Raw genomic sequence first — 14,277 nt, 5'->3', positions numbered from 1 at the left:
TCACAGGTGAGTGTGACAGAGCACCCCCGTTACTTATCACAGGTGAGTGTGACGGAGCACCCCCGTTACTTATCACAGGTGAGTGTGATGGAGCACACCTGTTACTTATCGCAGGTGAGCGTGACTGAGCACCCCCATTACTTATCACAGGTGAGTGTGACGGAGCACACCTGTTTCTTATCGCAGGTGAGTGTGACTGAGCACCCCCGTTACTTATCACAGGTGAGTGTGACTGAGCACCCCCGTTACTTATCACAGGTGAGTGTGACTGAGCACACCCGTTACTTATCACAGGTGAGTGTGACGGAGCACCCCCGTTACTTATCACAGGTGAGTGTGACGGAGCACCCCCGTTACTTATCACAGGTGAGTGTGACTGAGCACCCCCGTTACTTATCACAGGTGAGTGTGACGGAGCACCCCCGTTACTTATCACAGGTGAGTGTGACTGAGCACACCCGTTACTTATCACAGGTGAGTGTGACTGAGCACCCCCGTTACTTATCACAGGTGAGTGTGACTGAGCACACCCGTTACTTATCACAGGTGAGTGTGACGGAGCACACCCGTTACTTATCACAGGTGAGTGTGACGGAGCACCCCCGTTACTTATCACAGGTGAGTGTGACGGAGCACCCCCGTTACTTATCACAGGTGAGTGTGACGGAGCACCCCCGTTACTTATCACAGGTGAGTGTGACGGAGCACACCCGTTACTTATCACAGGTGAGTGTGACGGAGCATCACATGCTTGAAACAAAGTTATTTACCCTCATTTTTGAAAAGGTGCCAACAATTTTCTCTGTCCCATTTTTGGAGTTTTGTGTAAAATTATGTCAAACTTGCCTTTTTTTCTTCCATTTTTTTGTGTTGTTCCAATACACAAAAAGGAAATACTTCATTTTTTGGAAAAAAAAAATCAGGGATGCCAACACTTTTGGCCATGACTGTATTATTTTATATATATTGCACTTTTTCCTGGAATGTCCCTTTTATTACACTCTTAGTTAGTACATGTGCCTTGCTATGGACTTATTAATTATAACACAATCCTTGTCCCAATTTATGAGTAAAATCAAAAAATTAGTTTTTATGCTGAAGATGCATTACTGTCCTTATTTTTCTTTTGGATGCTTTTCAGACTTGTCCTTGCGGCCCAACGCATTTTCCCAGCCAATCATCAGGGGCCTTGCTGCTGTGTTAGTTCAGAAGAAACATAGCTCGGATGATGGCTGCACACTTGAGCGTGGACTGAGGGGGAGATTTATGAAAGGGCGTAAATATACACCTGGAGAAAACTGCCCACAGCAACCAATCACAGCTCAGCTTTCAGCTCTGGTAGAATATAAGAGGAGCTGTGATTGGTTGCTGTGGGCAATTTACTCCAGGTGTATATTTACACCCTTTCATAAATCTCCCCCTAAATGTATGTGCAATAAGAAATGTGCCATGTGGAAAAAAACGCATGTTCAGACAATGTGAATAACGCTATATGGTCTGTACAATGGTCTAAAGACTTGGTGACTATTTGTTAATCACTGGCACGGAAAGGTACAAAACGCAAGTTTATAAGGACTTTGAGTTGTGCCACCAGTTATCACACACCATATAAAGTGCAAAGGTGACGGCTGCAAAGATTTACTGTTTGGCATCTTGTTGGTTTTTAGAAGCATAAATAAAAAAAGGTAAATTTTTTATTGACTATTTTATTTTCAGTGATTATATACAATAAGAAGATCCTAACAGTGAAAATTCAGTATCTATCTATCTATGTATGTATCTATCTATCGGAAGATAGTAGCAGGGTGGAGCTCTGGCCGTATACTATTGATTGTGGGAAGAGTATCGGGGTGGAGTGCTGGCCATATGCTATTGACAGCGGGGAGAGTATCAGGGCGGAGTTCTGGCCGTATGCTATTGACAGCGGGGAGAGTATCAGGGCGGAGTTCTGGCCATATGCTATTGACAGCGGGGAGAGTATCAGGGCGGAGTTCTGGCCATATGCTATTGACAGCGGGGAGAGTATCAGGGCGGAGTTCTGGCCGTATGCTATTGACAGCGGGGAGAGTATCAGGGGGGAGTTCTGGCCGTATGCTATTGACAGCGGGGAGAGTATCAGGGCGGAGTTCTGGCCGTATGCTATTGACAGCGGGGAGAGTATCAGGGCGGAGTTCTGGCCGTATGCTATTGACAGCGGGGAGAGTATCAGGGCGGAGTTCTGGCCGTGGTCTCAGTGAGGAGGTGAGGATGGTTCGTTTTTATATTTTAAAACAGGCTTCGATTTTTTAAAAACTAGTTTTATTGGAAATAAAACAATTATGAAAATATTCTTAATCTGATGATCTCCATGGAAATCGATGATATGGGGTACGGCTTGCTCTCCTCCACCAAACGGTCGCCCCACCATCTGTTCTGGTTGCCTGTGAAGCTGGGAGTGTGGATGGGTCATGTACTGGCATGCTGCAATGAGCTCCACATCCTAATCTTTTTTACTGCAATGAACAGTGTCTCCAATGGCCTCTTTATTATATTTGAAGATTCCAAACTGAATGGAGAGGTGGCCAAAGCAGCGTTGGCAAATGAAGACTGTCCCCACATAGACCAGACTATAACGCCCGATGAGGGCCAGTCCTTTACGCAGTCTAGCACTAGGGAGAAAGGTGGACCCTACTTTCTCCTTTCACCTGAGGAATATCCAAGCCCGCCTGATGGAGGAGTAAGAAAGGGTAGGTAGATGAGTTTTATCTGAGAACCCAGGAGTGTGCTGTGTCAGTACAGACAGGAGAACTTTCTTGTTATAGATGGAGTAAACAATCTCTGCATCAAGTCTTCCACTGAGAAATGGTTAGAGAGCAAAGTAGGGCAGAGCTGTATAATGCAGCAACCCCCAGACCTACTCCATACTGTGCCCAGTAAGATGGCGGCGGCAGTCCCGTTCCCAGTAAGATGGCGGCGGCAGTCCCGTGCCCAGTAAGATGGCGACGGCAGTCCCGTGCCCAGTAAGATGGTGGCAACAGTCCCGTGCCCAGTAAGATGGTGGCAACAGTCCCGTGCCCGGTAAGATGGCGGCGGCAGTCCCGTGCCCGGTAAGATGGCGGCAGTCCCGTGCCCGGTAAGATGGCGGCGGCAGTCCCGTGCCCGGTAAGATGGCGGCGGCAGTCCCGTGCCCAGTAAGATGGCGGCAACAGTCCCCTGCCCAGTAAGATGGCGGCGGCAGTCCCGAGCCCAGTAAGATGGCGGCGGCAGTCCCGTGCCCAGTAAGATGGCGGCGGCAGTCCCGTGCACAGTAAAATGGCGGCGACAGTCCTGTGCCCCTGTAGCCTCATGACTGTTACATTTGCCCATGATTATAAGGCAGTACTGGTAGGATTTCTAGAACATGTTAGGTGGCCGTACATGGGGCACAATCTGCTGGTACTGCCACAGCTGGGGGGACACACATGGTATATCTGTTTATGCCACACATCAGTCTCTGCTACGTTACAGGCTACGTCCATCACTCTGAAACAAGCTTAATGGGAAAAAGTGATAATAAAAACTGAAATGGTAGAAATGTTTCTGTCACCACTTGTCGGCCCATCAGACGTACGTTCCAAGCATCGTTGTTGTTGTTGTCATGATCTGAATCCATTGTCTGCCGACTTGTTCCCTCTGCATGCGTAAAAGCAAGAAAATGGCTGCATGCTATGTCTGTAGCTGCAAGCAAGTGGGTGGTATCACTATGGCAACAGGAGGACTTGATGTGAGTGTGCAACACACTGCAAATGCTGCATTCCCCTCCTTAAATCCAATCTCTGAGGCAGCCATTCTGATCCCTAGTAATAGAATGAGGTGTTGTACGCCTCGCTGGGCACGTCCAGCATGAAGACGGCCTGCTGTATGGAGAATGGCAGCACAGAGTCTCTACCCAGCTATGTATAAATGGTTTTCCCTCCAAAATGCTGGAAATATTGCCAATGCATGCGGAAGGAAAAGTCAGCCCCGAGGCACCTAACTAAGCACTTACATAAGCCGCCGCTGTAGTGTGTGCACCATGACCTCTCCTGTGATCTCTCATCTTGTAATCTCTCCATAGTTTGGCTCCGCTGGATTTTGTTGCCAAGTGATACGACTCTCAGCATGTAACCGTGCATGGGGATCCTGCTGAAATGGCTACACTGTTGACTTCATTCTTAGTCCATTCAACTTTATGATCCACTGCTGTACTTTGCATTACATCTTTCAAGCGAAGGTTCTAAAAAAAAAAAAAAAAAAAAAAGCTAAGATAAGTGGTTAGAGCGCCCTCCAGTGTGCACATGGCCTCATTCATCTTGTAGCATGGATCAGTAGCAGAGAATGGTCTAACAAGCTTTGTAATCATTTCCTTTCCTCTGGTGCCACTGCCCATAACATAGGAAGGAATTCTGGCGGGCCATATGCTGCATGATCTTGCCATATAGGATCAAGGGTGGATGCACCACATATAATAGTGTCATGCTAGTTTGATGCTTTCTTGGCTAACATTGGATCTGACTGGCTGCTGTCATTCTGTGAGAACAAAAAATGGAGACAATGGAAGAACCGGTATTTCTCAGGATATTCTTTGAGCCATAGGAACCCTGCAGAAGTCTGCACAAGTAGGATCATGTGATGCATGGGCACCTGTTACAGTAGAAAGCAATATACAGCTGCATGGAAATGATAAGTTCCATTGGAGAAGAAAATGGCTGCCTCTGCATGTAGCTCTTCTACCTTTTTTTTAAGTTTCTTGATTTAAAAGACTGTGGAGGAGTCTCAAGTCTTCATTGTATTCTTTACAGGCATGTTTTTGCAAAGAGCATCGTGTCATTGCTAAATATGCAAAGAGAGGCAGCCATGGTGGCTTGGGCTGATGTGCAGGAAAGAAGCGAGCGCAGCATTGTACTCACCCGGACAGAACCTCTGCGTATGGACACACATATCACCATCAGGCAACAGGACCTCTCCACAAGGTCCGGCTGCAGTAATCCAGAGCGATGCAGGCCCCATCTGCTGCTACCGCCAAAATCTAGAACTGTAGAGAAATTGATTTCTTTATTTTGCATGAATTGCATGAGGTAACCAGCAGCGACGCAGAGGATTCTGTTCAGAGGTCAGATGCAGACGGTTTCTTTTACATACATTATGTAGCAAACATTTTAAATTGTACAATGAATTGTTCTAGGTTGACTTTTTGTACCTGGACTAAAATGCACTCTGGCAGCCATGGGTCACATTGACCAGTCCTCACGCTGTATATCACCGCTATATGGACAGCCACAAATCTGACTTGTCAATAGGGGATCTTTATTTTCCTGTTTCCATTGGCATGCTTGTGAATATGGAGCCTATATCTGACCTGATGCCTGGCGGCCTTCAGCGACTGGCGGCCTCCACGTGAGGTCTCTTGTATCTTATCAGTGTATAAATGAAACATGGAGGGAATCCCTAAAGATTGTTCCTATTAAATAATCCACATGAATTTCACACATGAAATGTGTTACTTTCAGGCTGGGACTAGCAGTATAAAGTCAGCGAGAACAGACCTGCACTGTATGCAAACTCATACGTTTTGGGCAAAGATGCATGCACAATGTTATGCAACAACAATCTTGCATGAAATAAATTTTGTATTGTAATTTTTACTGCCTGCTCTCTAGACGCTATGTGGGAGAGTCATTGAGCCAATAGAACATATTACATACCCTTCAGTTCACATAACATCATATGAAAGGTTTGCTTTGTAGAGAAGTGGAGGGAGATGCTGAAGATTCCATTCTGGGAAGTTAAAGAAGATTATTTAGTGCAGAACTGCTAAGAATGGCGACTGTGAGAAGTACGCTCTCCATTATGGTAAGACAATGTACCACGATCATAGCGCTCCCGTAGATCCCACACCTTCCAATGGCTGACAGAAATAAAGAGACAGCTGGAGGAGATGTCACCCCAAGACTCAATACTTCAAGCAAACGCTATAAACCTGAGGTATGTCCGCCATTAGAAGACATCACATCTGCAACACTGCTTCTAGGAGACCAGTAACACTTTGTTCCTCATGGTAAGGCTGGGTTCAAACTGTGTTTTTGTGTCTGTTTCAGTATGTTTACCTTTACCGTACAGAAAAACGCAGTCAATCACTGCACGGAAAAAAAAAAAAAACATATCGGTTCAATCCCAGGATTCCCAGGTAGTTGATACTTTATGTTAAACTGTGCTTCTGTGCAGCTTAACATAGACTATACTGCAGAGAACATGGAGAGAGAAGATTGAGAGAGTGGCGGCCAGGAGAGAAGATCGCAGGAGAAGGATAGACGTGCAGAGAGCGGGGGAGGAGATGCGGCCACTACACCTGAGAGGGGGAGGAGATGCGGCCACTACACCTAAGAGGGGGAGGAGATGCGGCCACTACACCTAAGAGGGGGAGGAGATGCGGCCACTACACCTGAGAGGGGGAGGAGATGCGGCCACTACACCTGAGAGGGGGAGGAGATGCGGCCACTACACCTGAGAGGGGGAGGAGATGCGGCCACTACACCTGAGAGGGGGAGGAGATGCGGCCACTACACCTGAGAGGGGGAGGAGATGCGGCCACTACACCTGAGAGGGGGAGGAGATGCGGCCACTACACCTGAGAGGGGGAGGAGATGCGGCCACTACACCTGAGAGGGGGAGGAGATGCGGCCACTACACCTGAGAGGGGGAGGAGATGCGGCCACTACACCTGAGAGGGGGAGAAGATGCGGCCACTACACCTGAGAGGGGGGGCCGGTGTGGACATAAGTGATAATGGGGTGGGAATCACATCACCACACTGACAGGGAGTGTAAAGATTAACGCTGCAGCCGCCCAACAATGCAGCCTGCTGAACTGTGTGCCGCACAGCTCATCGGGACATAAATCATGCGGCTGTGTGTGTGTGGCAGCTGCGGTGTTCTCTGTAGCACAGGCCTTGCGGCCCGGGCAGTGTGGTGACCTGTGACCTCTGCCCGCCCGGTGTGCATCCTCCCTTCTCCTCAGCATTTAGGGCAGAGTCCAGGATCCTCTGCTGTAAGCCTGATGGTTCTTCTCTGTTTATTCTCCCTCCTATTTACCTCTGTCTATCTCTATATATCTCCTATCTATCTATCTCCTATCTGTCTATCTCTATATATCTCCTATCTATCTATCTATCTCCTATCTATCTATCTATCTATCTATCTATCTATGCACTGCCACAGTATATACAGTAACTGGCATCTCTCTCCTCGCCTACTAGGAGTTTTTGTAAAATAAAAATTTTAAAAAAGAAAATGGTTCATGATGTTATAAAAAAAAAAAACACATACAAGTACATAACTACTACCCCCAGCATACTGCAACAGCTAAAACAGTGCATAACTCCCTGATGGCAAACCTATGACGCGCGGCCGCATACAGAAAAGCCGCATGCAAGCTCCAAGGCAGTCCAGCGGCCTTACAGTGCGGCCCGACCCCACGCATTCCCCGCTCCACGTACAGCCCGGACGCAGCTACTGTGACATCACCCGGCACAATAGCTGCAGCCGGACAGACGGAGCGGTGCCGCTCTCCAGCCCCGCCTTGTTCCTGCCTCCAGCGTAGTCTCCTGGTGCCATAGCCCACATCCTGGACCGCAGCAATATTGTAAGTGTGCGTGGGGAGGGATGGGGGTCAGGGGATGGGTCAGGTGGGGTATTGTGTGTGTGTGGGTAAGGGCCCTATTACACGGGACGATTATTGTTCAAATTTAAATGATATTCGTTCTGTGTAATTGCAGGCAATGATCAAAAAATCGTTTGTATGTCATTGATTTAGATCTGAACCTAAAATTATCGTTAATCGTTCGCTGTAATTCCACATTCATTCAAGTTCCGCATTTTTTCACTAATCGTTCAGTGTAATTGCACATAGTTTATTTCTTCTGATCCCAGAAAAACAATGAGCAATCATAGTAACGATTGTAACTAACGATTATTGTTCTGTGCAATATGGTGAACGATTTCAGGTTAACGATAAACAATCTCGTTTGCGATTGTTAATCGTTAGTCGTTAAAAATTGCTCAGTGTAATAGGACCCTGAGGGGGTCAGGTGGGATAATGTGTGTGGAAGGGTCAGGTAGGGTAGTGTATGGGGAGGGATGGGGGTCAGGTGGGGTAGTGTATGGAGAGGGATGGGGGTCAGGTGGGGTAGTGTATGGGGAGGGATGGGGGTCAGGTGGGGAAGTGTATGGGGAGGGATGGGGGTCAGGTGGGGAAGTGTATGGGGAGGGATGGGGGTCAGGTGGGGAAGTGTATGGGGAGGGATGGGGGTCAGGTGGGGAAGTGTGTGGTTTTTAGTTTTCTTAACAATAATTATTCTCACCATTACTGAGCGTGCACTGCATGTAATATGTGTGAGGATATTCTTACCATTACTGAGCGTGCACTGCATGTAATATGTGTCTAGGATAATCTCACTATTACTGAGCGTGCACTGCATGTAATATGTGTCTAGGATAATCTCACTATTACTGAGCGTGCACTGCATGTAATATGTGTCTAGGATAATCTCACCATTACTGAGCGTGCACTGCATGTAATATGTGTGAGGATATTCTTACCATTACTGAGCGTGCACTGCATGTAATATGTGTCTAGGATAATCTCACTATTACTGAGCGTGCACTGCATGTAATATGTGTCTAGGATAATCTCACCATTACTGAGCGTGCACTGCATGTAATATGTGTCTAGGATAATCTCACCATTACTGAGCGTGCACTGCATGTAATATGTGTCTAGGATAATCTCACCATTACTGAGCGTGCACTGCATGTAATATGTGTCTAGGATAATCTCACCATTACTGAGCGTGCACTGCATGTAATATGTGTCTAGGATAATCTCACCATTACTGAGCGTGCACTGCATGTAATATGTGTCTAGGATAATCTCACCATTACTGAGCGTGCACTGCATGTAATTTGTGTCTAGGATAATCACACTATTACTGAGCGTGCACTGCATGTAATTTGTGTCTAGGATAATCACACTATTGCTGAGCGTGCACTGCATGTAATTTGTGTCTAGGATAATCACACTATTGCTGAGCGTGCACTGCATGTAATATGTGTCTAGGATAATCTCACTATTACTGAGCGTGCACTGCATGTAATATGTGTCTAGGATATTCTTACCATTACTGAGCGTGCACTGCATGTAATATGTGTCTAGGATATTCTCACCATTACTGAGCGTGCACTGCATGTAATATGTGTCTAGGATAATCTCACTATTACTGAGCATGCACTGCATGTAATATGTGTCTAGTAGTGATGAGCGAGTACTAAAATGCTTGGGTGCTCGTTACTCGAGACGAGTATTTCCCAATACTCGAGTGCTCGTTTCGAGTAACGAATTTTTGCAGGAGACCAGTTCGGTTGAGGGAAGGTCCTGTGAAAACCTGTCAACCTCAGAAATTGATGGAAACTCAACGGAAATGGACAGGAAACAGCAGGGGCAGCATATATCCATGCCTCTGAGGCTGACTAATGGCACCATTATGCCTAATTCTGGGCAACAGCCTGGTTAAAACAGAGGTAGGCACCACCCAAAAACTCAGCCTGACACAGCATGGCATTGAGAACACAGGGAACCATTAAAACAAAGGTAGCTTATCATGAACCACCCAAAAATTCAGCCTGATACAGCATAGCGGTGAGGACAGAGTGAACAAGTTAGAAGCGGTAGCCAGTGAGCCTTCCAAAAATTATACCAGACCTAGCATGGCAGTGAGCTCACAGAGAACCATTAAAAGTGAGGAAGAAAGTGAGCCTCCCCAGTGAGGCACACCTAGTGAGGCTCCCTAAAACTAGGCCAGACACTGCAGGGCCTTGAACACACAGAGCCATTACAAGTGAGTGAGGAAGCTAGTGAGGCTCCCCAAAACTAGGCCAGACACAGCATGGCATTCAGCACACAGAGAGCCATTACAGGTGAGTGAGGAAGCTAGTGAGGCTCCCCAAAACTAGGTCAGACAGTGCAGGGCCTTGAACACACAGATAACCATTACAAGTGAGGAAGCTAGTGAGGCTCCCCAAAACTAGGTCAGACAGTGCAGGGCCTTGAACACACAGAGCCAATTACAAGTGAGGAAGCTAGTGAGGCTCCCCAAAACTAGGTCAGACAGTGCAGGACCTTGAAAACACAGAGCCATTACAAGTGAGGAAGCTAGTGAGGCTCCCTAAAACTAGGCCAGACACAGCATGGCATTCAGCACACAGATAACCATTACAAGTCAGTGAGGAAGCAAGTGAGCCTCCCAAAAATTGGAGTGAGTCCAGGGGCTGGGATATGTAGTGGACATGAACCCGGGTGCTGACAGCTAACTGGCTAGGCCAGTTGTCAGTCAGCACTCACCATCAAGGGTACACTTGATGCCTCTCGACCGGGGGTGCTGAGGCCCCGGCCACGGCTACACAAAATAAATAAAACAGCAGGCTGGTTGGCGGGGGTGCGATTGGCGGGCCCCTGGCAACCAGTCCCGCTCCTCCGCAGACGTAGTGTGACGTCAGAGCATGGCAGTGAGGACACAGAGAACCATTAGGAGTGAGGAAGCAATTGAGCCTCCCAATAATTAGGCCAGACCCTGCATGGCGGAAGAAGACTTGGCGATTGTCTGAGAATTGTAGGAAGGGGAGAAGGAGATGAGGAGATACCAAGAATCTTCATGTTCAGCTGCTTTCCCCGGGTGGACAGTTGAATTCAGGTGAAATCCAGGCTTTGTTTATTTTTATAAACATCAGCCTGTCAGCGCTGTCAGGCGGTTGCGCTTATCAGTGATGATGGCACCAGCTGCACTGAAGACCCGCTCTGACAACACGCTAGTGGCAGGGCAGGCCAGCACCTCCAAGGCGTAAAGCGCCAGTTGGGGCCACGTATCCAGCTTTGAAACCCAGCAGTTGTAGGTAGCAGAGTGATCGGGAAGGACGGTGGTATGGTCAGCAAGGTACTCCCTCACCATCTTCCTGAAGGCTTCCCCCCTACTCTGTCTAGACTGGGGATGGGTGACATAGTCTTGCTGGGGTGCTATGAAACTGTGAAAGGCCTTAGAGAGTGTTCCCCTGCCCCTTGACAAGCTGCCTGCTCCACCGCTCCTCGGGCCACAGAACTACATCCTCTGGCACTAGTGGTGTAAGATGGGAAGTACATTTTCAGCTTCTACACCAGGGCCTGTTGATATTGATTCACTCTCATACTGTGTTCCTCGGCAGGAATGAGAGTGGAAAAGTTCTGTTTGTACCGAGGGTCCAGGAGGGGGAACACCCAGTAATCTGTGTTGTCAAAAAAAAATTTAACCCAAGGGTCACGGGAAAGACAGCCTGACATAAAGTCAGCCATGTGCGCCAGGGTCCCAACAGGCAAGAACTCCCTCTCCTCACTAGCCTCAATTTCCTCCTCCTCCTCCACCAATTCACCCTCTTCAGGCCATACACGCTCAACAAGTAAGGATTGAGCATGGGTACCCTCTTCAGTGGCGGCAGCAGTCTGCTCCTCTTCCTCCTCATCCTCTACTCCGTGGTAAGAAACTGACGTCAGGGTGGTCTGGCTATCTAGCGGCGGCTGTTCCTTACCCGTCTTCTGAGATGAAGGCAAAGTCTCAGACTTCAGGCTGAGCAGGGAGGTTTGAAGCAGACACAGCAGCGGGATGGTGAGGCTGATGATGGCGGCATCGCAGCTGACCATCTGTGTTGACAGATAGCAGACATCCACGTCCACTCCTCATTGTAGATTTGAGGTAGCTGACTGACCTGACTACCGCTTCGCACCGAGGTTGACATCTGGCATTCCACAATGGCTCTGCATTGCTGGTAAACCCTGGCTACCATCTGGAAGGTGGAATTCCACGTCACACAGCAGTCTGTGAGTCTGCAGTTGCAAGCCCCTTTGCACTGCCAGCACTTGTCCACGTGTCCGTGGTTAGGTGGACCTTGTCGCTGACTGCGTTGGTCAGGGCACAGATGATGTTATTCCGACACGTGCTGGTGTAGGGCTGGGACGGCACACTGTGAAAAGTAGTGGTGGCTGGGGACAGAGAAACGAGGGACAGCCACCGCCATGAGGTTCCTAAAAGCCTCTGTCTCTACCAGCCGATAGGCAAACTGCTGAGCTTGGAGATGCTGCCCTAGTGCACATTTAGGGCTTGGGCATGCGGGTGAGTGGCAGTGTATTTGTGCTTCAGTCTGCTGCAGGGACAGTTGAACGCTGCGCTTGGACACCTTGCTGGAGGGTGTGGAGCATAGTGGAGGTAAAGGGGTGCATGTAGGGTGGGAGGCGCTCGTACCTGGGGCCTGGGCGGGGGGACTGACAGAGCCAGCACGTGACACAGGGGAAGGAGCAGGGGTGCGACTTGCAGACACTGAACGGCCTTGGTTCCACTGAGTGGGGTGTTTAGCACTCATATGCCTGCGCATGCTGGTAGTGGTTAGGCTGGTAGTGGTGGCTCCCCTGCTGATCCTGGCGTGGCACACGTTGCACACTACAGTCCATCGGTCATCCGCAGTTTCTTTAAAAAACCTCCAGACTTGGGAACATCTAGGCCTGGCCGCGGGAGATTGACTCTGTGAAACAGTTGCTGATCTACCCGCTCTGCCCCTGCCTCTCCCTCTGCCCAGCCTGGAGGGGCCAGGCTGTGGGGAAGGAGGCGGAGCTAATCGAGCAAGGGTTCCACTCCCTTGGGTAGCATGGGTGGACTGCGTGGAAGACTGGGTGGTGGATAAGTTACTGGACACATTATCCGCTATCCACGTCAGCACCTGTTCACACTGCTGCGGTTTCAATAACGGTCTACCATGAAACCCCGTAAGTTGGGCAAAGAAGCTATGGAGTGGATGTCTGTGGTGTGCCACTGCTACCTCCTCAACAGGTGCTGCTGTGTCACCCTGCCCTGAACCACGGCCTCCAGCAACGGCATCACTTTGAACCCCACGCCCTTGACCCTTACCCCTGGGGTTCACCATTTTATGGACACTGCAGAGTATGGAGCTGAGATAGGCCTTGCGTATGAAATACAGATATCTGGAAAAATACTTGTAGTAACCAATAGTTTGGTGGGGCTGTATGGTGCCATCTGGTATGGGCAACAACTGTACACACTTTCTGTCACCCCAATACAATGAGCAGTGAAGTTCTATGCAGGATGCACTACAAATCCCAGCAATACAGTGTAGTACAGCAGGACCACCAGCCTCAAAATCAAAAAGGAGTACACTGAGCACTTCTTAGGGGTGTGTATACAACACCTAATGTCCCCTTTCTGCCAGCAGCCGGTCACCACAGTGTGCTGGGGAAATTGTGGTAGCAGCACTGCAACTCCCAGCCAGCAGTCTGATGTAATAGTAATAATAAAAGCTTTTAGCCCTGACAAGGTCTGTGTGTTTGTATTGCTGGTATATACCCTGCCTACTGGAAGGCTATATCCTACACTGACACTCTCCCTGACCAGCAGCAGCTCTCTCCCTGATCTCTCACAGCATGCGTCTGAAGCCAGCACTGCCCCCGCCCAGTTTTATATGGCAGGGTCATCTGATCTGGCCAACCAATCGCTGCTATCGACATGTATGGGTCCCACGTCATCGCAGGATGTACCAAAGGGTCTCCTGCATGTTTATTGGCTGAGAAATAGCGCCCAAACTTACAGGAAACGGATGATGAGATTTTCTCGAGTATCGCGAGTACCAAGCTCGGACAAGCACGTTCGCTCATCACTAATTGTGAACTACACGTATTATTCCTAGCCCTATAATTGTTTGTCTTTATTTTGTAAGTATAGCATGTCACTTCCAGAGGTGATGTAGACATAGAGCTGACCATTAGACACGTGTAACATCCAATGTGCACTGGGACCCAGCTGGCTCCAAGAAACCCAATATAACTATAACTACAATATACACCCATCTCGTCTAAATCGTCACCTTCCCTAAAAAGGAAGAAATACCTTTCCAAGTCAAGATCACTGAAAAGATCTAGAAATTCCTCCATCTCAAACATAGAGGCTTTCTTATGTGTGGCTTGGTGCTCCCCTGGTAGATGTGGCCGATGCTACTGGCTGTACACAATGGCCGCACATAGTGAGGATTATGGCGGCCATAAGATTAATGTCAGATCCCTGGATAATCTGGCAGCGGCTCAGCTTTCTCTGGCGCCAGCTCCTAATAATGTGATTTACAGCTGCGCTTGGCTTCATGCTCACAATAACAGTTTGGTGCGATTCATTTTTAATATACTCATTCACAATTCCTTTCT

The 14,277-nt window shown here is 48.5% G+C and overlaps 1 protein-coding gene across 1 annotated transcript in view; it reads left to right on the top strand.

Moving 5' to 3' along the window:
* Positions 1 to 5,567, top strand: part of KCNC1 (potassium voltage-gated channel subfamily C member 1) — a 150,968-nt gene extending 145,401 nt beyond the window's left edge. The window contains exons 3-4 of the mRNA XM_069964981.1: positions 2,538 to 2,726; positions 4,076 to 5,567. Of these exons, the coding sequence (XP_069821082.1) occupies positions 2,538 to 2,726; positions 4,076 to 4,125 (239 nt within the window). The 3' untranslated portion in view covers positions 4,126 to 5,567. The remainder of the gene's footprint in view (positions 1 to 2,537; positions 2,727 to 4,075) is intronic.
* Positions 5,568 to 14,277: the final 8,710 nt, after the last annotated feature.

The sequence above is a fragment of the Dendropsophus ebraccatus genome, chromosome 4 (genome assembly GCF_027789765.1).
Source record: "Dendropsophus ebraccatus isolate aDenEbr1 chromosome 4, aDenEbr1.pat, whole genome shotgun sequence".
NCBI classification, from domain to species: Eukaryota; Metazoa; Chordata; class Amphibia; order Anura; family Hylidae; genus Dendropsophus; species Dendropsophus ebraccatus.
This window is presented reverse-complemented; position numbering and strand designations above follow the sequence as displayed.